Here is a 25844-nt window from a genome sequence, read left to right on the forward strand (position 1 = left end):
AAGGGGCGTATTAACATATTAATGCGGGAAAACCAGCGAGACAATGGTGAGACGTAGAAATGGAAATGTTTGAACACTGGGCCCAAGGTGATCCTCTCGGTTCACAAACGCGGCAGTGCTGGAAAGCAAGTCGGATCGTTATAATGTTAAGGCAAAAAAGAGAGAGCTAATTAGCGGTACGTCAAGAGCCAGACACGCTTTTAGTATTTTACAGAGAACTTATCATAATGTCTTCAGTGACCTCGAATGGTATCGGAATCACATGTAATAAAAAGGACACACTGTGTATAATGACAGCCCTGTCTGTGTTTAAAAGGCACTATAACAATGTGCAGATCCTGAACACACATATAAACACCAGCACCGACAGTACACATGGTGGGAAAATAAAGCATGTTGTAGTCAGAAATTGTATAACAGTAAACAATTACAGTTTTTCTCAACTGCTTTGGAGCATTTCTCGGATCAGAAATAAAATTCTCAAAACTACTAGTTCAACCTCCACATCATGTAGTCACTTGTGCACATCGTGAAAGCAATTTCTTGTTGCTTTGAACAAATTTCGAATGCTTTGGTACAGTCATTAAATTGATTGTGTACAATTGTCTGCTGTTCTCTACATTGTCGATTGTTTACGCCATGCTGATTAAAATATATTATACTAGTTCCCACCTGAATAATCTTAACCCCCAAAACATTTTTAAAAGTCATTAAATGCAAAAGGGTTAAACCAGTTGCTAAATGTGTAAACCTTGACTTCTTCACATTTCTATTAAACTTTTTTTGTAAATGTGTCTTGAATTGATCAATTGTGCAGATGAATCTTAAATGTCACTAATGAAGGGGAGTGCACAGCATCAGATCAACCAATGATCAACTAGTTCTCTAAAATAGGTCAAAGGTGAATCTCGTGAATCTTCCATTGGTGAGCAGATACAGACAGAATTTCAGAATTACAATTTCTGTAATTCGGAGATACTAAAAATTTGCATCATACTGACAACATGACTAAACATTTTGACGATCTTGTTTGTTAACAATGACAAAAGGTCTTGTTATTCTGATGGTAATGAGATGTTAATTGACACAAATACTTACTTTTGAGAGATGAACTAAGGATTTTGAGAAAAGTACATTGGCTTTTGCAAGAAATCCAATGTGTTGTGCTGCTTGTACTAATTGTGATAAGAAATGCACTTACTGGTTTGCAAATATTAAGAATGATTTGAAAAATGCTCCAAAGCAACTGAGAAAAACTACAAGAATGAAGGCACGGGTGCCAATACTTTCATCTCAGTGTTGGGACTATGTAGACAAAACAGTTTTTTTGTGGTTGAACTGCATTTTATTGGACACATAGTTCACCATCTGTCTTTCTTCTATAATACCATTACGTCATACTATGTAGTGTGCATTCATAATGAATGGAAATTGTTAAAAAACATTTGGTTTGTGTAGCAGTAAGAAAAGTACCGTATATGGTATTAGAACTGAACAAATGAACAAAGGTAGAAAATTTGCATGTAGTGCAACATATTTTTATTTTCATTGTAATAATACAGTGATAAATGACACCATGCCTGGACACGAACTCTTTCTCTGCACCTGCTGAAGAGATTGTGACAATAAAACCTACTGTGCTTGGGTGTTTGTTAAGTGGTGCCTTGTTTAAATTTACACACAAAGTGATGGCATACCATCGGCATGTTTCATTATCGAACTGTCTCGGATCTGACACTACGGCTTTGCGATGAGAAGCCTCGGATAATTTGCCGACGGACACGACTGGCCGTGATGAAGTGTATCGACTTGCTTTCATCTTCAATTTCTCTTTCTTTTTATTTATTTATTTTTTGCTGACCTGTGCAATGATTTGTTACGTTAAGTGACTGTGACAAATGCGTGCGGAAATGAAAGTTTCTGGGACTGAGCAAATCTGAATTTGAACTGGGAAAGTGTTATTACCGATCTTAGGGCCAAAAACAACAACTCCGAATTTTTATTCTCGGTTCCTGAGCAGCTCGAGTCAAAGTCCAATCTGGTGGCAGTTTTTGGACTTAATCATCACAAAGTCATTTTAGATACACTATATGGAAAAGGTTTGTGGACACCTGAACATATGTGATTTTTTAACATCCCATTCCACATTTATTCTCCACTTGCCGTTATAATAAGCTCCACTCTTCTAGGAAGATGTTACATTAGATTTTGGAGTGTGTTTGTGGAAATGTGTGGTCATTCACCAACAAGGGAGTTAGTAAAGTGAGGTACTGATGTAGGTGAGGTGAGGTGAGGTGAGGAGGCCTAGGGTGCACAATTGTGTGCCTTGAAGTTTGTGGCTAAGAATCACACACCAATATAATGTATCTCATATACCACCATGTAACAACATAACTACAGCTGATGGTAGAAAGCTAGCTAGTAATGATTTTTGTTTTGCTAGCCCCCTAAAAATTATAAAATGCTTTTGTTGAAGGTAAGAGGTTTTGTTTATTCACCTGCTGTCTCGAAAATATTCAACTATATTGACATACCTGATAAAAATGTTTGGGGAAACATAAGATTTCCCCAGACACAAAACTAGACCCACACCAGCTACTACTACATAAAGTATATTATTACACCAAATGATGTCATTATTTCTTAGCCATAATCCTGAATAAGTAGTATACATTTAAAAAGGGAATATAACTACCTTGGTTCACTGCACTTCCATTCTCTTTATACTCCAAACCAACAGGTTTGCAGAAACTCTTATTAAAAAAAGTATTATTTTCTTTGCGAAGGTCTTTTAAAGAGACCCGGCTTCTCAAGGCATTAACTTCCTGAAATGAAAAGATTCAAATATATGACTCAGGAAATCAATTCTGACAGAATCATTTTCATATATTTTTTAAACATGCAAGATATTAATAGAAGCAATTAAGTGCTAAACAACTGCTTTCAACCCATTTGTTTTTGTCATTTCTTTAATATTAGAAAGAACATTTCAAATGCCTCCACTGGAAGAAGAAATAAAAACAGTCAGACTTATAAACTACTGCAAGATTTCATTCAGCAATTTACTTCATTACATGATACCACCAATATTAAGCATTAAGTTTATATTGGTTTAGCAGCATCTCCAAAATGGATGCCTTGAACTTATTAAAAAGACATGGGACATGGGCAAAATACTAGAAAATCTAAACCATGTGTTGAATTCATTATCAATCTGATGAAGAAACATGAATTTCTACAATAATAAGAACTTTAAAGGGGAATGAAGAGAAGCATTAATGCTAATCCAGATAATGTGTTTGCTAAGAAGGAACTCACTTTCACTTGAGCCAGCCTTTCGCATGGCTGTGGCTAAAGCACCCGAACATGTGTTCACGTAATCCTGGCATTACACAAGCGCTTGGACCTGGGAAGGTCTAAGGACAGAGGTGTCTTTTTCATTAACAAGTAAAAAGTGGTGTAGTTCAGGCTAATCTTTAGACAGATGCACCAGAGCTTAAAGAAAACCCATTTTAATTGGCGAAAATTCCTCCTCGCTTCTGAGCTTCTTCAAGGTTGTAGGTCTTATGCAATGAATTTATTGTGACAAAAGTTGTACTTGTTATGCACTGAAATGTCGACTGAGGCGACTTTCATGCGTGTAAGAATTCCAAGAATTGAACACATTGCTCTGTTGAACCACAGAGAATTAAATGTGCTGCAGAGACTCGATCCAGAGCTGAAGTTTCTTTTTCAGGTACAATTAACAAAAACTTGCCATCCAAACTAACCAACATTATGCAGAGTAGTTTTCATTTCTCTTGGAAATATTTTGCAATCAAACAGCATTTGTGATCACCCATTAGGGGTTGCCACAGCGGATCATCCGTATTCATGATCCGCATGTTCGATTTGGCACATGTTTTTACGCTGGATGCCCTTCCTAACACAACCCTCCCCATTTATTGCTTGGGACTATGGAGACAAAATGTGACTTGAAACAAAAATACACATAAAGGCTGAAGATAATACTGGAAACGGTCAACTAAAGAGCTGCCAAAGAGCTCGAAAAAGGAGGCAGAAATGTAATTTAAGTTAATGAGTGTTACTAAATGAATACTCTTATGCCAGAACAACTAAACAATGTACAAGGGTTTACTACACTTGCTACACCTATTGTTTTTTGCCACTTGTAATAAAATACTGCAAACAGAATAATCTTTGTATAAAAGTGTGTAATTAAAATGGATTCCATTTTCTTCTGGTCTCATTCTCCGAACTCCTGCTCCTGTAACATTTAGGAAATGTCAACAAAGTTCATTTATTGTGTTGAATTTCTTTGTAAAAGGGAAGGAAATATATGAGGTTGCGATAATCCTGCAGGTTTTCTGATGGGAAAGAGAAACAGTGTGCTATTAAAACAAGTTTTATCTGAAAAGCTTTTTAACAACTTTCTTTCGGCTTCTCCCAATAGGGGTCGCCACAGCGGATCATCAGTATTCATGATCAAAGGACCTAAAAAAACGGTTTTGTATATTTATATGGTAAGTAAAAAAAAAGTCAAAACCATTTGAACAGTGTCCAAATTCTTAGAAAACTGTATAATCATGTTTGAGAACACTGTCTAAAAGGTTCCAGGCAACATAAATGGTGCTAATGTACAACTGGTTTAGGAATAATGACAACAAGATTATTTACTGACTGTTACTGTCAAGTTAAAGTCAGTCAGGTGGAGGTACAAATCAATGAGGTAAAGTGAGCACTAGTTGAATCAAAAGTCAGTCAAGTGTAATTACAAGGGTGACTCCAAGTCACATTGAGAGTCAGTCAAGTGTGAGCTCAGGTTATGTTGTAAATAAGTTAAATGTGAGTCAAAGTCACATTGTATGTCAGTCAAGAGCACATCCAAGTAACATAGAAAGTCAAGTTTGAGTACAAGTTACATTGTAAGTTGAATGGGAGTCCACATCAAATGCTACTTTAGTCAAGTGTGAGTCCAAGTCACATCTTAAGTCAGTCGATTGGGATATCACAAGTCATATCACAAGTCAGCCAAGTAAGAGTCCTAACTGAGCTGTCAACCAGTGTGTGACTCAAAGCTCCAAGTTTAAGCTCCTAACTCAAGGACTCATATAGAATTTAGACATACTTTTATGTGTAGCATCAATAATGCCTTATCACACATCCACTACTCAGATGTACAATGCTGGCACATCTTCATCATCATCATCATCATCATCATCATCATCATCAGGCAACACAATCACTGACTGATTTCTTACAGATTGGGTATGATTTTATGTAATAAATGATTTCTCAGAGCAGTCTGGAGATTAGGGATAACTCACAGGCAGCTGTTTCTCCAGGCAGTTGTAGAAGTTCTTGGTCTGGTTAGGCTTGAGCTTTTTCAGGGGGATCCGGGTCTCGCCAATGAATTCGTTGTGCCGGAACTTGTCCTCGTCACACACGGAAATCCTGTGATAGCAGTAAACACACATTAAACACCACCGTAAAACTGATCAGAGCTACAGGTAGCACAAAAGGGCAGAGTACAGGATACCGGATGTAAATAATATAATTAGGCGAAGTTTAACAGGGGATTAAGGCAGGCACAAGGGTTCAGCAGTCACAAAGGATGTATCTTCAAACTTCTCCAAATAACATTTTTATTTGTGTGAAAGTCGTAGGATTATTTTGTTTAATTGTCTATTTGTTTTATAGCAGGTTTACCACTGAAAAGAAACAAATCTTTGGCTAATGTACTGAAAATAAACTCATGCCATTAGTAACAGATTTTTAATGAAATTTCTTTGCTAACATTTCTGCACGTGGAGGTCGAAAGAGTGCAAGAACAGGCTATTAATTCTGATCGTATGGAGGAGTGATACATGTCTGCAAGCCACATCCAGACAAATTCGCTATCACTGTTTCCAATTAATGCATGGGCAAGAAGAAACTATTATTCTTCAGTGAAATCCTCTACATGCTTGCAAAACTCATAATTATAGAGGTTTGTTCCAGGAAAGCATTTCATATTATCTTTAGGGTTTAAAACCTGGCATCTGTACCAGACTTGCCCACTGTGAAATGCGATTTCTGTGCCATTTGCTGTATGAAGTGGAACCAACTGATGCGTGTAGGAAGACACCTGTTTTAGTTTTGGCACAGATAATAATTACATTTGGCTGGTTACAGCAAATTGCTCATAAACACACTAGAAACGAGTTTTTCCAGAGAACGTCTTTGACTGGTAGACCATATTATTTACTTCTTCTCAAAAACCATTTTAACTTCTCATTAGTGCAGATGGTGCAATAGCAAATATTGAATTATTATTTTTTTAACACTACTGTTATTCACTGCCAATTCCTAAATGACACTTGGATCCTAATGATCGAATGCAAGTTTCTTACCCAATTATGCCACTAGAGAGAAAATACATTTAAGCTAAAGAAGGATGGAGAAACTGTTTCTGCTTCATTTAGATTGAGATTTTGGTGTTGGATTGGGACCAGCTTCCAAATAAAGCACTGAAATTTCTTGCTGTGTTTTCAATTTGAACCCTGGCAAGTTTTCCTTCACTGTGTATTTTTTGAAGATGAGAAGACCTTAATCACACTTGTGTGTGTGGGCCAAAACACCCGACCTGAGCGCATCAGAGCGAGATCGTCTTGGGTGTGTTCCAAGTGAACAGTTCAATTTTAGAGAGAAAGCTGTTTAACTCAACAACAAATCAACTTTAGGAAGTGAACCATAGTTAGTATTGTGAAGTTGTTATATCATGTTTTGGACGCTAGATGTCCCCATTGTTCCCCTACATGTTTTCACATCTGGCTGGCACTTGTAACTGTGTAATTGTTGCCACCTGTGTCTCATTTTTTCATGTTTAAGTTGCACTGTGTCCTTTTATTTTATTTGTACTAAGGCCAGACATACATGTCTGTATTTTTGCCTCCTTGCTTGTTGTACGAGGTGGCATCAAAAAGTTTCGGGACTAGCGCTGTTTAAAAGTAAGTACTTTATTTATCAATGTTTACACACTATTACCTTCAAAATATTCCCCTTGCACAGCAAAACAGAGCTCCTGCCACTTCTGGAATGTTGTCAAAACAGCTGTCTGAAAGAGCCGAATCTAGTAAGTATAGTGGGTGCAGAAGTGAGATCATGTGGATTGTTCTCCGACGATCATCATGCACAAGTTGCTGAATATTTCATTTTCGGAAGTTGAGCCCGTTAAAGGTCTGCATGATCTCTGGTCGTCTTCAGTGATGTTCTTCCGCTCTTGAAGTGCATGTGCCACTCAAAACACCTCGTACGACTCGTTGCAGATTCTCCGTATTCAAGACGTATGTCATGTCAAATGTCTATGTGGCAGATTTGCCCAGTTTCACGCAGAATTTCATGTGTGATTTTTGTTCTAACTTGCTGTCCATGATGACGTGGTAACGCACGTGGTCAGGAAAGCACCAGTTATCACCATTAATCTCTGTCATTTTTGCCTCTTTTCTGTTCGAGTCTATTTTTATTCAAAAACATCTTTGAGGAGATTTTGAGATATTTGATTCACCAACTAAACACACCTTTTTTTTTTGCGGGTTTTTTTTTCTTTTTGGATTTGGAATTCGTCTCTGCTCTTGGGCTGAATCCCTCTCCTCATGTTCACTGATAGATCATTTGACTCTAATTCTAGCTGAGTTTAAGTTCCAAACCTGACACAGAATTTAAGTTCCCTGCATCTTTGAACACAAATTAAAAAATTCGTTTGTTTAATTACGCACAATCTGGAAGCAAAACCAAATACCAAATGAACCAAATGTATTGATTTAGATGATTTGATTTTAGAAAACCAGCCTAATTAGTGTGAAAAAACCTTGACATTGCAGTATAAATCCAAGGAGAAACAAAGGTCATGCCCAAAAATAAATCTGGTCATATCAAAAACTCGACTGATTTCTAACATAGAAATATATATATTTTTAAATATCACATTAATCGTTGGATCAGGAGCCCCAAATAAAAGCATTGTTCTTAACAGTTTTAGTATAATATATATTTTTTATAGACAGGTTATGACTCATGGCGCTGTTCACGTATCATGTAACTCCTCAGGAATTGACAGATGGTTAGCCAGTGTTCCTGTGAAGTAGTGGGCAGTTTTACAAATCTCTAGCTATGCAGGAGGAAAAAAAAAACCTGACTCAACTAAATCTTGACAGTATGACAGCTGATAAATCTTTAATGGCTTAAGGAAAACAGGTAAAATTTTAATACGAGATATCCATTTAAATATCGGATCATTACCTGTTATTGGCATTTTCCAAGCTGATGAGACAAAACAAAAGCATAACAACAACAAACACTGCTTGTCCAGTTACTAAGAAAATTCTGATGACTTAACTATGGTGAAAACCTACTGTTATAAAGGTCTATATATACACATGGTTCAGCTTCACCAGGGACCTATTCTACATACATCAAAAGACAAATCCAAGATCTTATTGTGGAAAATTTGTTCTTAGAATATCCAGATTTGATTAGTATAGTAGGATTGTGTTGCCTGAGATGATTGTGCATGGATGTGCTGCTTGAAAAGACATTACTACAAAGTTGGAGGTACACAATTGTATAATATGCCTTTGGATGCTGTAGAATAAAATAATCACTTTGTCAAATTGGAGACCCAAACCTGTTCCAGCAGGACAGTGCTCCTGTGCACAAAGCTAGCTCCATTAAGATATGCTTTACATGGGTTGAACTGGAAGATCTTGAGTTGCCTGGTATAGAGCTCTGACCTTAACCCTACTGAACACTTTGCAGTGAAGTGGAATGCTGGCTGCACCCTACATCACCAACATCAGTATCTTTACTAATCTGCTTGTAGTTGAATGGGCACAAATCTCAACAAACACACTCTTAAATCAAGTGAATCTTCTTCCCAGAAGTGGTTTTATTACAGTAAATAGGGACTAAATGTAAAATGGGAGGGAACTACCACACCAATCTTATGGTCAGATAGCTACAAACTTTTGTAAAGTTTTTTTAATGCTGAAAGTGTTACATTGTGTACCACAGCAATGTTTCATAATATGATATTTTTGTCACGTTCCCAACCCGCACTAGATTTTACTGTATTATATTTGGATTTCAGTCCATCTGTAGGTGAGATGGAACTGACCAAAGTGTACATATGTACTTTTCTCAAGGATTTTCTTTTATTGCAGTCTGTGTGTATATGTGTGTGTGGAGGTGTATTGGGGATTTGGTATATGATTGCCCACCTACTCACTCACTCGCCCACATATTCTCATTCATTTGAAGTCTCACAAAAGGGCTTGTAAAATAGCTCAAGTAAGAGCACATGACACACGTATGTGGGGTTTCACCAGAAATAGTTAAACGCCACCCAGGCGAAAAAAAAATTATCAAAAATGTACTTGGAATTCAGATTTTTAAAGCAGAACTGCGCAAGTAGAAGTTGTTTGGTAACAAAGATATTCTTTGTTGCACTTTCAAGAAATATGCGAATAAACATACTATAGCTGAGATTTAATTACACATTAATGTGAAGCTATATACTTCAACTGTACTTTTCATTTACACTAAATGCACTTAAAGTTGTTTCATTGTCACACACCTAAGTGAGACAGAGATCTGTGCTAGTACAAAGGTCTTACTATTACTAAGGACAGCGTTAGATAATTAGAGCGTTCAAGGTGGTGTTATAAAACGTAATGCCGTTATAGAAATTAATCGACATTGGGATGAAATGATGGCTGGACTCCTTGAAACTATGTGAGAATTCAGCTGTGCTGGTTGAAATACATCTGTACAAAGAGTGGAAGTAGGAAGCATGTCAGACTGATCTTAGAGGTGATGGCCCCTTTTACTACATTATCAAGGGAGAAAGCAGAGAGATGACAAAAAATGACAAACAAGTTCGAGAGTGGGGGGACCCTCAAAGGTATGGAATAACCCATTTTGCGGCACGGTCAATTCTTTACTCATGCTTCATCTGCTGCCGATATAAATCATTCCAAACATGTTTCATTGTCTTTTGTAAGGCAAAGCATATGCTCTGGATGCACCTTTTTTATGTAGGATGTCCACAGATTTGAAATCTACATCCACGCTAGATTTAAAGCTGTAGTGAAAGTTGTACAATGTGTGAGAAGGACGTAGAAGTTCCATCCTGAACTTCTACTGAAACCCTAGTAAGACATCCTATACAATTCTGTGCTCCCAACTTTGCAATAACATGTTGGGGAAGAACCACATAGTTCAAATTACAGGTGTTCTAATACTTTGGCCCATATATTAGTTAGCTGAGGTCCGGTGACTGGTGGGAAAAGTATTTCCTATCCATAATGCTGAGATTAAAAATATCTGTGCCGTTTTTGAAGCCATGCCATAGGTCACATCAGAAAGTAAACACCAGACCTTGTTTCGTCCTGCAGTTTAATTGGTTTCCTCTACAATAGATGTTTGGCTACAAAGCCAATATTTCTCAAGGGTTAAATGTTATGAAAACGCAATGCTAGGTCTAATGACCGAACACGGATTTGACGCACAGTCATTGTACCTCGTACTGCGTAATCACTTTTAATGTTTATTTATGAAACATGACGCCATCTTATGTTTGGTGAATAGATTTAAAATATGTAGAAAGCCTTACTGAGAGCTTAGTGGAAAAATAGGACTTGTGAATGAGTAGAAAATGGTGACAATCTAGAAGGTCTGGAATTTCTGCAATATTCTAGTGTAAAACGTTCGGCTGAACGCCACCTTTTTGACTCCTACTCAGAGACATGGGAACTGAGTGCATGCTTCCCATTTTCACGTTTATGATTTGCTCTTTTTATTTGCTCATGTAATAGCGAACTAGACGGGCAGAGAGAGAGAGGGAGGGAAGGAAAAACAGAGGGGCATGTATAAATAAAGTCATTTCCTTGAATGTCCACACAGAGAGACTGGGTTCGCAGGCCAGGACTTGTCAAGGCGAGACACGGTGCTCAAACAAAAGCGCAGCCTTGACGTCTGGGTCGAGGACCAGAAAAAAATTAAACGTTTTAGAAAATGACAGATCGGAAGCTGCTGATTTGTCATTGTTTAGTGCTTATTTGCATGAAGGGCGAGCGCTCGTCCCCCCGAAAAAGAAAGACCTTTGAAGGATACTTCGCGTTTCCATGGAAACTAGCCGAGACGGGCCTAAAGAAAAGCCGTGGTGAATCATCAGGTGGGCCCTCCCAGATCAATACACGTTACCTGTGCATACACACATGCACACTGCTGCAAGCTTCCTCTGGCAATATGAATGTACAGGTCACGTGGTGGGTCACAGAACACGTGGAAGTAACTCATTCTGCCCACAATGCATAACTATGCATGAAGAATATCCAGTATCACTTCTGCACTCCAAAAAAATCGCTTAATAGCACAGAAAGAAATTGAATCTGAGCTACATACTTCATAAAAAAGCCCCATTCCTTCTCTATATCATAACGTCTCACAGGGAAAAAGAAATCCTCGGAAAGCGTTGAGACGGCAAGAGCGACAGGGTTAATGCTTTGCTAACACTTTGCCAGCAGTCATTATCAGTCCTGAGAAAGTACAGAGTCGCGCTGTTTATCACAAGCGATCTCTGCAGAGCCGTTGCCATGCCTCATTAATTTCAGTGGCGGTCCAGACAGACTTGTGAGAGATGTTGCACGCTCGCCCTTTTGCTCCTAACCTGCAGCGATTTAGTCACACGTGCATGCGTTATTTCTTTATTTATCGGTGTAGGATGGCTTGATGCTTATGCGAATGTGACATCCGAAGTGCAGAAACTGCGACGTAGCGCACAAAAACAAAAGCAAATCCTTCTATATCTACTGCGCTATACAAGCATCCATATTAAATAAAAATGGCAATGAAATACACCGAAATTGCGTTTACTCCCATGCAAAAGCAGCCCCCATGAGATCACATGACCACTCATGGTTACCAGCTATATTTACTTGGTAAAATGTTAACAGACTTTTTGCACACAAAGGTTTTCACAATGCCACCACAAACAGCGATTGATTTATCTTATATGAGAAAAGGTTAAAGGGGAGGAGTGTTACGCATTAGTCTGGTTGCCAGACTAAAAGAATGTCAATTAGGCGCTCTGTCACAGAACATGGAAAGGACAGAACGCTGGAGTTGATATAAATAGAAATGCCATTTGTAAATTGGAATGGCGGCGTACAAAAGTGACAGCACATTAACCCGTGCTTCTGTGTAATGATGGAATCTCCACACTGTTGCAAGTATCCTGCAGCTTCAATAAGCTTTATATACCCTGCACATTAATAACCTGGTACAATAACGACTTGTGCAATACATTTATTTTTTAAATCTATTTATAGTTACTTTTAATATTGCGAAACATGATACCCTGAAGGCATATAAAAAACCAAGTTACAGCTTTAATGACACTGGAGACTCCTTACGAACATGCTTCATTGTTATTAAGTATTTAAAACTGTATAAATCATTTAGAAATGATTATGCAAATCATTATTTTACACGGCGGACCGGCATTAGCATTCTGGTATGTGTATTATGTGTGTTAAAACAAGATTAACCCAGTTGCCTGGCAGGACAGGCTGAAAATCCCTGCTTTGTGCTGATCTGCAATCCGATTTAAACCATAAGACTCAATTAAAAAAAAAGATCGCTGGTTTAAAGTGAATACGTGTCATTGTATACCTCAGCGGTCAGGAACGAGCGCAGTGTAACCTAGACCATGACAGTAAATAAATACAGTGCATCCAAACGGTGCTGTTTTTACAAATGGGAAAATGCAATGCTCGGGGTGTGTGTGCATGTAATAGATAAAAGATTATACCTGAGGGTTTTGCGGACCATATCTTCATCGGTGATGCCATAGTAGGTCAGTGTCTCGCTCCATACAGGGTTAAGGGTGTTGCGCAGGGTCTTGGTTCGGAGCTTATTGGCCTTAACAAGGAGACAAAGATTGAGTGGTTTGAGTGATTAAAATCAAAACATCACTTGACTGTGAGATCTTTAGCTCGTTTAGAAAAGCATAGATGTGGCAGTTCATACGGGGTTAACTAATGTGGGACCCAAAAGATTCAATGAGCAAGGAAGCAAGCTTTAACATGTATTTAAATCACTGACCCTGCATCTGCTCTATTCTCTAAGTGACAGACAGTCACCTATTCTACATGGACAAGAGTTTGTGGACACCTGAACATTATATCTGTATGTTATTTTTGAACATCCTATTCCACATTTAGTCCTCATTTAATGTCATAATAACCTCCACTCTTCTGGAAAGTTGTTCCACTAGATTTTGGAGTTTGCTTGCAGAGATTTGTGGTCATTCAACCACAAGGGTTGTTCAACAGGGTTGAGGTCTGAGCTCTATTGATGGCAAAAACTTTCACTCCAACCCATGTAGTAGATCTTCATGGAGTAGAACTTCAAGGAGCTGGCTCTCATGTTGGAACAGGTTTGGGTCTCCTAATTCACTTAAAGGGAAAATGTTATTCTACAGGATCCAAAGGCGTCTTATACGATTGTGTGCCTCCAACTTTGTGGTCACAGTTTGGGAAAAAGCAGATGTAGGTGGAAAAGTCAGGTGTCCCAATACTTTTGTACATATCCTATGAAACTGTGGCTCAGGAACATCCAGTATCTGACTACAAACTGAATTGATTAGATCTCTGCCCATTTTTGTTATGGCACACAGTCAAGTCATCTACAAACCTGAAGTATGACTGTGACTGTGTGAGGAAATCCCAATTAGCTAGCAAGGTTTGAGACATCTTCAGGCTGTTTGTTTAACCTTCTCCTTACACAACATGATCTTCACCTGAATATTCGAAAGTAAATAATATACTTCTTATTCTATTTTGCTGAAATTCTGTTAAATAAAGTTCAGGTGGAAAAGTCTGCTAAAAACAGAAGAAAAAACACCCAATTTGAGGCAAAAAAAGAACCTCCTCAAAACCATTACATAAACTTGGTTATACATTGCTGGGAACCAGAAATAAGCTTTGTTTTGTAACAATGGTGAATTGTGCAACGGCGTTAAATGTTGAACAAGCTACTTGGTCTAAAATCCCACTGCTTGCCACATTGTACACATTGCTCGAGGTGATCTGATGCATGGTATAACGATTTATGCTAGTCAAATTAATTAGCATGCACAGGCAATCTTTTCAAAACCAGGAACAAACACACGTGTGAAAAACCTGATAAAACTAAACAAAATAAATACCCGTGCTGTAATTTGGCACATCATGCAGTCAGTGTAAACATATCTATAGAAAATAATGTTTCTGGCCAGTCCTAAGTCATATATTTTCTGTATGAGGGAGACCTACAAGAGAAAATACAGAGAATCTTACAGCAAGATGTACACAATAATAAATTTACCACATACCATGTAAGTTACATGCATTATCTCTCAAAATGTCAAATTTTTTACTATCATCTAAAACATTTATAGTATAATATGAGCTCAAGTACATACTTTGCTGGCTCCAGGAAGCAGGTGCAGTTTAACGTAGGGATCTGACAGCCCATTGTGATCCATGGGTTTGAGTCCCTGTGTAAGAGTTAAAAAAGAGAGATATAAAGAGATGAAGATGGAGTTGTTTAACATTGACAGCATATATACTGAAGAACACAGCTGAGATTTTGATTAAAAAGAAATCTCATAGATCCAAAAGCCTAAGAGATCTCATTCAGGGGAAATGCTTTTCTTTTTCTGACATTATCCAACAAAAACAAGCTGACTTATTTAAAAACGAGGAGAAGAAAATAAAATAATAACCTTCCTGTAACCTGGGAGATAATATTAAGATCTATTTAACACTAACAAAAAGGGCAGAACTTAGGGGTTGTGTTTTAAAAGCCCGTGATTACTCGTTAATGTCAAAACATCCGAAGACACAAATCAGCTTTGACATGACCTGAACAGAGATGGAATGTTTTGTGCCATGGTGAGAGCCCGCAGCTGATTAATACATGGCGGATGTGTAATTGCTCAAACAAGGCTACATTTAAAGGCTAAGTGTGGGAGTGTCAAGATGGGAATAACACAAAAAACAAAGGTGTTATGCAATATTTTCTTCTTTTAAATATGTGGGCTGCCTGTTCGATGTGCTCTTGGTATGCAGACCACTTTTAGTTGAGCTCACTGGACAACCCATCAAAACCGTTTGCCACTTTGTTCGGCTGATTATCGATAAGGTCGAGCCTTCCAGATTACGTTCACATCTAAAATGGTGTTAAAAAAAATAATTTTTTGTAAGTGTAATAGGGTAAGGTCTGAGGAAAATAAGCAGACTGCTATGAGCTGATAGGAGGGCTATAGTAAGCCAAATAATCACTCTTTACAACTGTGGTGAGCAGAAGAGCGCCTCAGAACACACCATACATCAAACACTAAGGCGGACAGCAAACCGCATCAGGTTTCAGTGGAATATAAATCTGAAGCTGCACTCAGCTTAGGCATTCTGACATGATTTTCTGCATTACACAGTTGTAAAGAGTGACTGTTTAAGTTACTGTAGACCCCCTGCCAGGTCTCTGATCAACAAAGCATTGCGATCCACAAAATGTTTGCTCACTGCTGCTCATTTTTTTGGTATTTCCCACCATTCTGTGTGAATGCCGTGCATAAAAATTCAAAGATCAACGGTTTCCGGAATACTCAGTTCCACAAAGTCACTGACACAAACCATGTACTTGAGTTAAAGTAAGGTAAAGTATTTCTCCAGTTAAAGTGAAATTGCTCCATTTAAATTTTGACTTTAGTAAAAATACAAAAGTATTTGCCTTCAAATGTACTTACCGTATTTTTCGGACTATAAGCCGCTACTTTTTTCCCAAGTTTTGAACCACGCGGCTTAAACAACGAAGCGGCTTATTTATAATTTTTTCCTGTTTTTTTTTCTCAAACTTCAAGCCAAAAAACTGAACCCCATTACATTAAACCGATTAAATTTCCGAATGGAAACGAAAAAACGCACCTCACCTGTGTTCTGAGCTGTCGGCTACTGTTTAGATACAAGCCGTTGTAGCGTGTTGAGTCTGGGTGAAGGGAGAGCTCGCTAACTCCAGTTGCAACAGAAATCATATAAGCACACACAGGTTTCCAAAACTCGTGCTTTTTTATTTTTCTTGGCAACAGCGTTACGGGTTAGTCAAAGAAACTTCGAAATGAGCATCAAAAAATAATAAGGACATAATCCTCGTCTTGCACACACGCAGTAATACCGGAAAATGCAGTGCCAGGCTATTCCCAAAATACCGCTCTGCTCCTAAAGGAAGCGCAACATAGCAGCGCAAAGCCTGCGCAAAGCGCAAAGCCTGTGTAAAGTTCATTAGTTTCAGCGTTGACAGTGTTCAGTGCGGCTTATTTATGTTCAAAATAAAAATATTTGTAAAATTCAGTGTGTGCGGCTTATATATGGGTGCGCTTTATAGTCCGGAAATTACGGTAGGTATCCAATGTATAGTGATATCTGTTAAAATGGAGTATAGTGATATCTATTAAAATGATCATGAACCCAAAACCTTCTTTTTACCTACTTGATCACAGTTTACTACAAAAAGCATCGTGCAAATAAGGCCATGGGTGTTGTGGGAAGTTCGAGTTAGGAGTTTCTTCAATCAGTTGGCCAGTTAAGTTTTTATCCACTTAAAAATAAAAATGTACTAATTTCACAAAATGCAGTCGATAAAAAATTCAGATATTTGACTCTGAAATGTAGTGAATTTAAAGTAAAAGTTTAATAAATAGAAGTACAGAAAAGTACAGAAAAGCAAAAAAGCTACTTAAATACAACAACGAATTACATTTACTTTGTTACTGTCCAACACTGGTCACTGAACTCCTATTTTCCCTCGTCATTAATCTCTTGACCTGTATCTACATTCCCCTTATGGCATATGACTGACTTACTAGATGAGTGCATGAATAAGCAGATGTACAGCTGTTATAACTAAACAGATTAGTGAGCATATCTCCCGCTCATAGGGCTGTTAGTTGAAGAATGATGTTCTCTTGAGTAGGGCTGCAAAAGATTGTAGCATGTCAAAAGAGCTTAGTTTGCAGCTCTCAGTGCTGTCTTAGACAATTCTGTCTTTTTGAGAAAATCAGTAGGAGACAGTTGCAGAGTATCAGCGTCTACTGCTGTTACAGCCATCAAGGATTCCGCCTGCTAAAGCATGCATTCGGTTTAGGTCAATCAAAGTAGCCAGGCTGTCCTAAATAGAGCGCTTTGTATAGATTTGAGACAAAGTATCAGTATCTATTTGGCATGTAGAACTGAAAGATTAATTGTAAATTAAATATTTCCCACTATGGTTATCCATCACATTTGCTCAAGGGTCATGCTCTGACACCTAGCTTGACATTGTGGACATATTTAAGGATGCAGGCAGAGGTACATTTCATAAAGCTTAGCAAAAGCTGGTTTCAAGTACAAAATACAAATCAAGATTTTTATCCCTTTCATCTCACTGGTTCGGCATCCAATCACTGAGATGTACTGTTAAATGTCTAAAGCTGGCATCACTAGCCATCGACTAAATTAAAGCTGAGCAGCAATCCAAGAGAAATCTGACCACAAGCTGTTTAACTTCAAAACAGTTCAGGTCAATCAGAGGTCATTGTGCAGTAAATCTAAAATATAACCAGCAGAGAAGGAAGATTTATGACTCCTATCTTAAACTGGAACTACCAGCCAATATATTTGTCGGATGAACTTAATTTGGCGTATGAATTTCGATGTAACTGCAACCCACGGCATGGTTTAGCTTCATTGCAAACTAATTAATTTTTTCTTGCAGTTTCTGCTGTGTGGGAGATTTGTCACGATAAAACAGTTTGGTAGAATGATTGTTATATGATCTTGTTATATTTTAGTTTGTATTTTGTTTTCATTTATGTTACTTTTCATGTTTATGTTACTCTGCTTACTTGGTCGGTATTTTATTTTCATTAACAGGGTCCTACCCTGTATAATGAGATAGGAATGCAAAAGCAAGTGAGTCAGATTGTCTCTAGGCCACTTGCGTGCCGTCACGCAGAATGTAAGTGCACAGCACAGTATGTCAGTCTCTCCTACCTATTCTACTCCCACAGGATGGCGGAACAACAAAGCTAATAAGTGTTTTCGTGTGTTAGCATGTAAAGATTGTCTCGGCGGGGCAATTGCTTGCTTGTTTCGTGAGGGTACAAAAGTCTAATGCGACCTTTTTTGCGTTTGCGTTTTGCTATTTTCTTTTCCTTTTTCCTTTTTTTCTTACATGTCCCATTTGTCCTTCACTTTACAGAAATACAAACGTCTCATTGGACCTAAAAGGTGCCTTTCAAATTTCTTCGCGTTCTCCCGCCTCTGTGTGTCGGCACGCTTGTGTGTGCATGGACTACAGATTGACTTTCACTTTGAAGCTGTATCCCTAAGGTCTGTTTTACCACAAAGAAGGACTCCTGCAATGTTTCGAGAAAATGAGTGAGTCTATAGAATCAAACCTGCATGCTTATTGAAAGTTTTTTCTTGCCTGCTCATTAGGGATCTAAATGACTTGCTGCAATAACTATTGTTAAATTCACTATACAAGCAAAATTTATTAATTGAGCCTCTTGATTTTTACGAATTTATGAGTGTCTGCCTGTTTTTAGCTCAAAGCCACAAATCCAAATTGTAACAAAAGTTTTGACTAACCATATAACCTGCACTTCAGATGGTATTCTCAGTTCCTTGATGGATACTTTTAATAACCTGTCAAGATCCTGTGATTTAACTGGAGAAAGTTTTCATAAGTGACTTCTCATGATAATGTTAAAAGAATCAAGGTGTAAATGGAATGTTCAATTGCGCTATGTCAGCTCTTGAATAAGTGTGAGCCACACAGTGTAAACAATTTGCAATGGGTTTGAGTGGGCAACTTTTCACACCAGCAGTGGATAATACCAGCCGTTTGAGATATTATATGGACATCATTTATGCCTTCAAGAGTAAATCTTCATAATTTGACAACCTTGTAATGGTTAAAAATGATGCCAAATGATCTAGAATACATTTGCAGCATTTAGCAGACAGAATACACTGTATACATATACTGTATATTAAACTTTTGCAGAAAAACAGATCAATAATTTAAATGGGTGAGACTGAGGGTGGTGTTGGGGCAGGGGGTCGCTCACTGATGCCCCCAAGTTGGTTGTGCCCTAAGCGACCGCCTAGTTTGCCTATACCTGGAAACAGTGCTGCATCTATGGCTAGGATATAGTTGTGCGCCATTGTTTGCAAGTTACCGAATTTTAAGGTGTAGTGATTTCCTGGCAAAAATTCGGGAAGATACAAAGGTATAAAATGTTTGTTACAACCTAAACAATTTATTTTAAATTTTGTCAATGCCCAATCATTTCTTGGGTGTTTATACATAGAAGTTTTAGAAAAAAAACTTAAACCCTTTACTGATGTCAGCACACATGCAGACTGCCTTGAAAGGGAGGATATAAAAGGGCATTCAACAAACTGAAACCTCTGTTCACCAGCATATAAAGGTGAGCTAATATGGATGTCATCGTCTTGACAAAAAAACCTCACACAACTGTGATTTGGACAACAAATATTCGACAACCATCAATCTCGCCTTAGAGAACTGGTGGCTCATGGAGTACATCAAGTCAGCAAACTATCAATTCTTGTCAGGTCTTTATTCTAGTCATGTTCACAGTTTGCTGAACCAGTTCCAAAAATACTATAGCAGATGCTTTATTTAAACTCTGGGATTCCCCCTGACCACAGGACTATCATATCCATATAAATATTTTCCTTCAGGTAGAACATTAATAATCTAAATCAGAATCCAAATCAGTAAGCTCTCTCTGGAAATTTCCCATCACCAGAATTAAGATTTATAAGGTATACTGGCAACTAACTTGGATGTTCACACTTACAATGAAGCCTTTCATTGGTGCAACATAAGCTCACTGATTTTATTAGTTCCTCTTCGGTTGGTGTCCACGCCAAGTCACCATTAGTTGTAGTGTACAGTAGTCTCACAGTGGCCCTGGCTTCACACTTTGTGACTAATCTCCTCAGGAACTAGGGCTTGGAAGTCATCCCAATAAAAATGAAGTGATGATCAAATGCAGGTTCTACCTAAGGGGCTGTCCATGACAGTGTTGCTGCTATTTTCATCATGTGATTTATAATGTGAGGTGGCAAGCTGTTCACATACATCTTCTGTATGTCACCCGTTAGCAAAACCTGCAACAATGCCTCATAATCTGCTATACTACCAATGGCATCCACTACCAAGTCGTTTGAAAGCCTTCATTTCATTGATCCAGTTGAAATGAAAAAATAAAGTTTTTCAGGTACCTTGTTATTACTGTATATTTTAAGGAGGTTTGGTCAGACAGGGATCCACCACACAAGTTCTGACAAGGAGGAATGCAGCTACAGGCATATATGGCTCCCACCAATGCAAATCATACACACCTCCCCTTCATAATTTTTCAGCCCCCTGCTTCATGCCAGCATGGAAACCCCCAAAATTTAGAATACGTGTTGGTTGCACCTAGAATAGTAGGGGCACTTTCCTGAGATTTCTTGTCAAAAACCTGAATTCTTATGAATTTTAATTTAACTCTATATCCCATATTTGCTAATATTTCTGGATCCAACTTTACTACTCATGCCATAATTTTTTTTAATTAAGCTATCACATTTTTTCTCAATTTAGCACATTTCTGTGTATTTAAACACCAGAAAATTGTCAAAAGTGCAAACTCAAAGGACTTTGACGCATCAAAAAGATCAGTACCATAAAGACTGAGAATAAACTCAGAATACAATCTGAGATATAAATATTTTGTACTCTTTTATTCCCATGTAAAATGTGTTCTTATAAGCTGTGATTGTAATATTGCAAAAAAAAAACCTATTTTGAACCAATATAAGCCAACAGATCCAATAAAAAGTAATTGAACTGTTCTAAAGGTGGGTTCTTATAGTTCTGTGGTGGGCCACTAAATAGATTTGACAATTAAAGGGGTCCCTGGCTGCAGAAAGTTTAATTAAAGTTTGAAAAACCAGAACACATACTTATCAGCTTTTCATAAACCTTGTAGATTTACGGATCTAAAATGTTTCCACCTCTCACACAGGTAATAACGTCTTCTGTTTTTGGTTCAATCGCTTCGATTAATATTTGAGCCAGTTTTTCCATTTTGGGCATACTGTTCCTGCAGGAATTCCAGTTTTGTCAAATTACACTTTAATCAGCTTTGTGTGGCTGGACCCTCTTCTCCCTGAACTGATTGGAGAGGAGTGACCCCAACAAATCTCACCCTGCGGAAACAGCAAAACTAAACTTCCCTGTGGGTGTTGTTGGCACTTAATGAAGAAGAAATGCATTTCGGAATGCAGTATCAAAATGAAGTGGTTTCCTGGGCTCTGTGATTGTCGCGTTGTGTCTGAATAGGCAGTTGATCATAATTGCTGAGCGCAGGAGAAATGACCAGTGTGGAAGGCAGATGGGTGCCATGCATCAATGCTTCATGTACCCACTCATTCATAGTGTTTTAATCACCGCTGTTGGACGACTGCATTCGCTCGCAGAATTGCTCGGCTTGGAGTCCCTTTATGTCCTAAATCATCATCTTTCATGGAAAAAAAAAACCTAGACATGCAGCGGGTGCTAGGGGACGGTTTGGCGTATAATCTGTGCTCATCACTTGCAAATGAAAGAGGCAGGACTCAAGTATAATGAGCTTGGCAAGAATCAGTGGCCACTAAATGCAAGCAAACATGAGCGACTATTTAAAGAGTGAGGAAGTCTTCAATGCATGGCTTGGAAGGAAGCAGTTGGATATGAACTGTTGTTGTAAATGAGGAGCTAAGTGACATGGCAAATCTGTGGAAGAGAGAGGTGAAGAGAGTGGAAGAAACACAGAGGTAATGAGTGCTGAAGGACGTGACATGGGAGTTAAAGTAGCACTAGGCCTGAGAACCATGCTCCTCCACATCCTGCATCCTGATTGATGATTATACTCATTCACAGACAGCCTACTGCTAGCTGCCAGCACCAGATGATGAACGGTGGAAATCACAAAATGTAAATATATGCAAAAGAGAAAAAGCAACTATATTAAAAAAATCCAGCCTGGTCCATAGATGGGGCTTAGGTTTACAGTACAAATACACACCACTTCATTTATATTTAAGCACACCTGAATGCAAGGGAGCGATGCTTTACATTGACAAAGTGCCAGTCTTGTTGCAGTGCAGGGTCATTTTCACAGCACAGAGTGCTAATGTTGGAAGTGAAAAATGACCCGTCCCAGAGGAGAAGGTACGCTTCCCAAAGAGACCCGGCAGCTCAGGCAATCAATCAAATAACTGTCCTTCATTGAAAGAATTTTAGATTTAAAATGTTGCCAAATTTATTTTCCCCTACTGGATATTCGGATTTCAGGGAACATACACAAACACACATTCACATATAGGGCAATTTAGCCTTTATCAGGGTGTCCAATCTTAATTAGAAAGTTCCACTAATTTGCAGCAACACCCACTGGAAGCCAAGATCGATGGAAGTGGAATCAGGCTTGATTGAAATGAAAACCTGCATCCACACCGGCCCTTACTAGATAAGATTGCACACCCTTGGACCAATCAGGTAAGAGAAAGGATCCCAACAACAACAACAAAAAAGGTGCTGTACTGCTCTACTGATTCTATGAATAAAATTACGAGAATGCAGCATTCCTAGCTAGTCATCTATAAATGCTACTTCAATCAAATAAGAATTTAATTATTAATCAGTAATGATATAAAAAAGAAATTGAATTTTGAAAGGCATAGCAGTATCTGTAATGAAGCCCGATTCAATTTGCCGGTTGGATTCAATGCATCGAGAGTTGTAGCGTTGTGAGGTCGGAAAGATCGAACTGAGGGTTTGCTATGGAAATAAGGGGGATAAAAAGATCCATGGTGCTGACCTTACCTTTCTGTACCTGGGTAGAGGGAGCTGGGAGTCCATCATTTTCCAGTCGGTCATGCACAATGTGTGTGAGAGAGCAATCGTGAGCATGAAAGCATGCAAAACAGCAAAAAAGTAGGAGAGGAGAAAAAAAGAAATTCAACAACAGTGAGACAAATACAGGCGAAATCAAAAAGCGAAGGGGAAAGAGGATGGTAATTTTTAACCCGACACAGAAGAAAGTGTTCGCACGTGAATGAATTCAAAGCTCGTGTTGATGGCACGATGCGATTTTGGTGAGCAAGCCTGTAATTTTGCTCTCATGAAGTGTCTGGGTGTAAACAGAATGACCAAAATCGAACACTTCCTGTCTTACAAAAAAAAGAGGAAAACATAAATAAGATGAATAATGAATCAAAGTCCACTCGTTTACTCCTCCTACACCTACCTATCTATCTTCATTCACCTTGACAGATCAGGACGACCCATTTTTCTAGCTCGCTATAGTTATAGTCGCTTATACACTATTCATATGTGGAAATGAAACCAAGTCCCTGCCGTTTCTACTCCGAACACTTTGCATATATTAAAAAACATTCTCCTGTGAGAGAAACTTGGACACCGAGTGTCAATCAGACCTCTTTTTAAAAAATTTATGGTGACACATTTTTTTAATATGTATTAACTAACTGACTAATGACACCACAGGCAAAACAAATAATGAGAATTAATATCAATTCATTAAAAAAAAAAATTGCATATTAATTTGATGCCTGGAGGTTCAATTAAGTATTTAGTGAAATTAAATGCTTTGGCGATGAACTACTTGAATGATGTGATCCAATTGAACAGTTTATGCATGTTGACTAAAAAAAGAGTTTAAAGTCCCTTTTTGAATGGGAAATACTTCAAATAGAATGCCATGTATGATAGGGATGTGCATCTCGATGCATAGCCAATGATACGAATCATTAAAGACATATATGAAACAACTACCGATGTGATATGATTGACTACTATTATGATGCAGTGTGATCTGATTTCAATTTGATTTAACACAATGCAATGTAATGCAATGGAAAAAACTTGATTCTATGCAATTCACTATGGTAAAGATAGTTCAATTTTTATTTCTAAAGTTAATAAATAAATAAAACCAGATGTTCTTTTATTGTTCTGTCTCCGAGAAGATGCAGCTCTACCTCTGCCATGTTAATCTGTATTCTCTATGACTCGCCTCGGTCTCAATAGTGTTGTGATGCGTCATATTTACGTAGCAGCAGTGGTGCTGAAAACAGTTTAGTGAGGAGAAACCAATCTACATATAAAATATTGGTCACTTTCTAAATAATTAAAGTATAGCACATCTACTAATATGCAAATATGTTAACAACAATGCATCCTGATACAAATGCAAACTTGTATCTGGTGCACACTTTTTAAAATCATTACATTTTATACCGTTGCAAATCTGTGAATCTTACCATCCCTAGTGTATGAACTATGAGCTAGGAAAACTACAGCTCACAATTCTTAAATCTAATTGGCTACACGATAAACAGACTCTCATGCTATGTACTAAAAAAAACCCACCTTGGCGATGATGTCAGATGATGGATATTTAACGTCTTCCCCATAAAAATGTCTGCAAAGAAGACTTTGTACAACAAGTAGATGAGATACACAATGTATCATTCAGTCAGGAGTAAAAGACTTGATGGACTGTCATTGAAAAAACCTCTGCTAAGTAACCGAATCCCACCATCCTGCTGTTTCTGAGAGTTTTGAGACAGTGATTTGTGCCAGCGTTTCTTGGGTCAAGACTTTCTGACCAGACAATAAAAAATGTTTCACATACTGGCATGCTTTCTTTTCCAACTGAGCCTTTGTCAAAGCCCATACTGGTGGGGTGCATGCGGGGGGCTGTTGTCCATTTGGGTTGTAATAAGATCAGCCCCTTTTCTGAGGCAGACAGCATCATGTGAAGGTGACTTTAGTTGTGAAATATTTGAGAGAAATGTGGGAGGTGATCAAGAGACAGAAAGACTCCTCTTTAATAGAGTTCATATGACACCTTGGCTTGACTCACAGTCAATTGCCTGTTTTTTTCTCCCCCACCCCCCCAACCCAACAATTTCTGTGGGGCCTTGTCATTCATTTCAGCACATGATAAGTGCCATGTGCTGAACTAAGGTTAAATGATGGTCATGTAGTGACAGATGTGTCAGAATTACAATAACATGCATGTCATTCCCGATTGTGATTTTTGGTTTATTGGGTTTTTCCATACAGTAGTTCTTTGAGTTTGTAGTGTACGTTGGTACAGACCTTGACAGGATCATGATCATGGTGTTGTTGTTTCATTGAGCTCTTACATTCTACCATTGTAGACTTTCACACTACATCATGGATATGCTTAAAATGGATCCTTGACCTTCTCTTGTTAAAGGGATAAACATAAACATGTACATTTTTAGTTAGTAACATAGTAAGAAGATATTCTTCTTTCCACTAGCATCATGCAAACTCTTTTATTGTAATGAGCCATTATGCTTCCTCAGCTCAAGATTTCTCCCCAATGTACTTTCAGGGAGTTTTTCCTTTTCCACTGTCACCTTTGTTTTGCTCATTAGGGATTTTAATCTGCATTAAAATTTCTGTAATGCACGTAATCATAAAATAGGAACTATTATATATATTCTCTCGCAAATGCCTTATTTTCATATGATCAAGTGGGTGGTATAAATGGTCACACAACCAGAGCCAATAACTTCATACTTGCACCTCAGGATGAAAATGCAAGAAAAAGAAGTCCACCTAAAATTAAATGTTTAAACCTACCACAATTACTACACGTAATA

General features: G+C 38.1%; 1 protein-coding gene across 4 annotated transcripts in view; it reads right to left on the minus strand.

Moving 5' to 3' along the window:
* doc2b (double C2-like domains, beta) overlaps positions 1-25844 on the minus strand; it is a 160423-nt gene that overhangs the window by 10193 nt on the left and 124386 nt on the right. For 2 of the 4 annotated variants that reach the window (XM_046838803.1, XM_046838802.1), the window contains exons 11-14: positions 23008-23031; positions 14504-14578; positions 12851-12960; positions 5328-5454 (exon numbers count right to left, since the gene is read on the minus strand). In XM_046838803.1, the coding sequence (XP_046694759.1) occupies positions 5328-5454; positions 12851-12960; positions 14504-14578; positions 23008-23031 (336 nt within the window). The remainder of the gene's footprint in view (positions 1-5327; positions 5455-12850; positions 12961-14503; positions 14579-23007; positions 23032-25844) is intronic. The other 2 variants (XM_046838805.1, XM_046838806.1) reach the window with 1 other exon arrangement.

Source organism: Silurus meridionalis, chromosome 25, assembly GCF_014805685.1.
Source record: "Silurus meridionalis isolate SWU-2019-XX chromosome 25, ASM1480568v1, whole genome shotgun sequence".
Taxonomy (NCBI): domain Eukaryota; kingdom Metazoa; phylum Chordata; class Actinopteri; order Siluriformes; family Siluridae; genus Silurus; species Silurus meridionalis.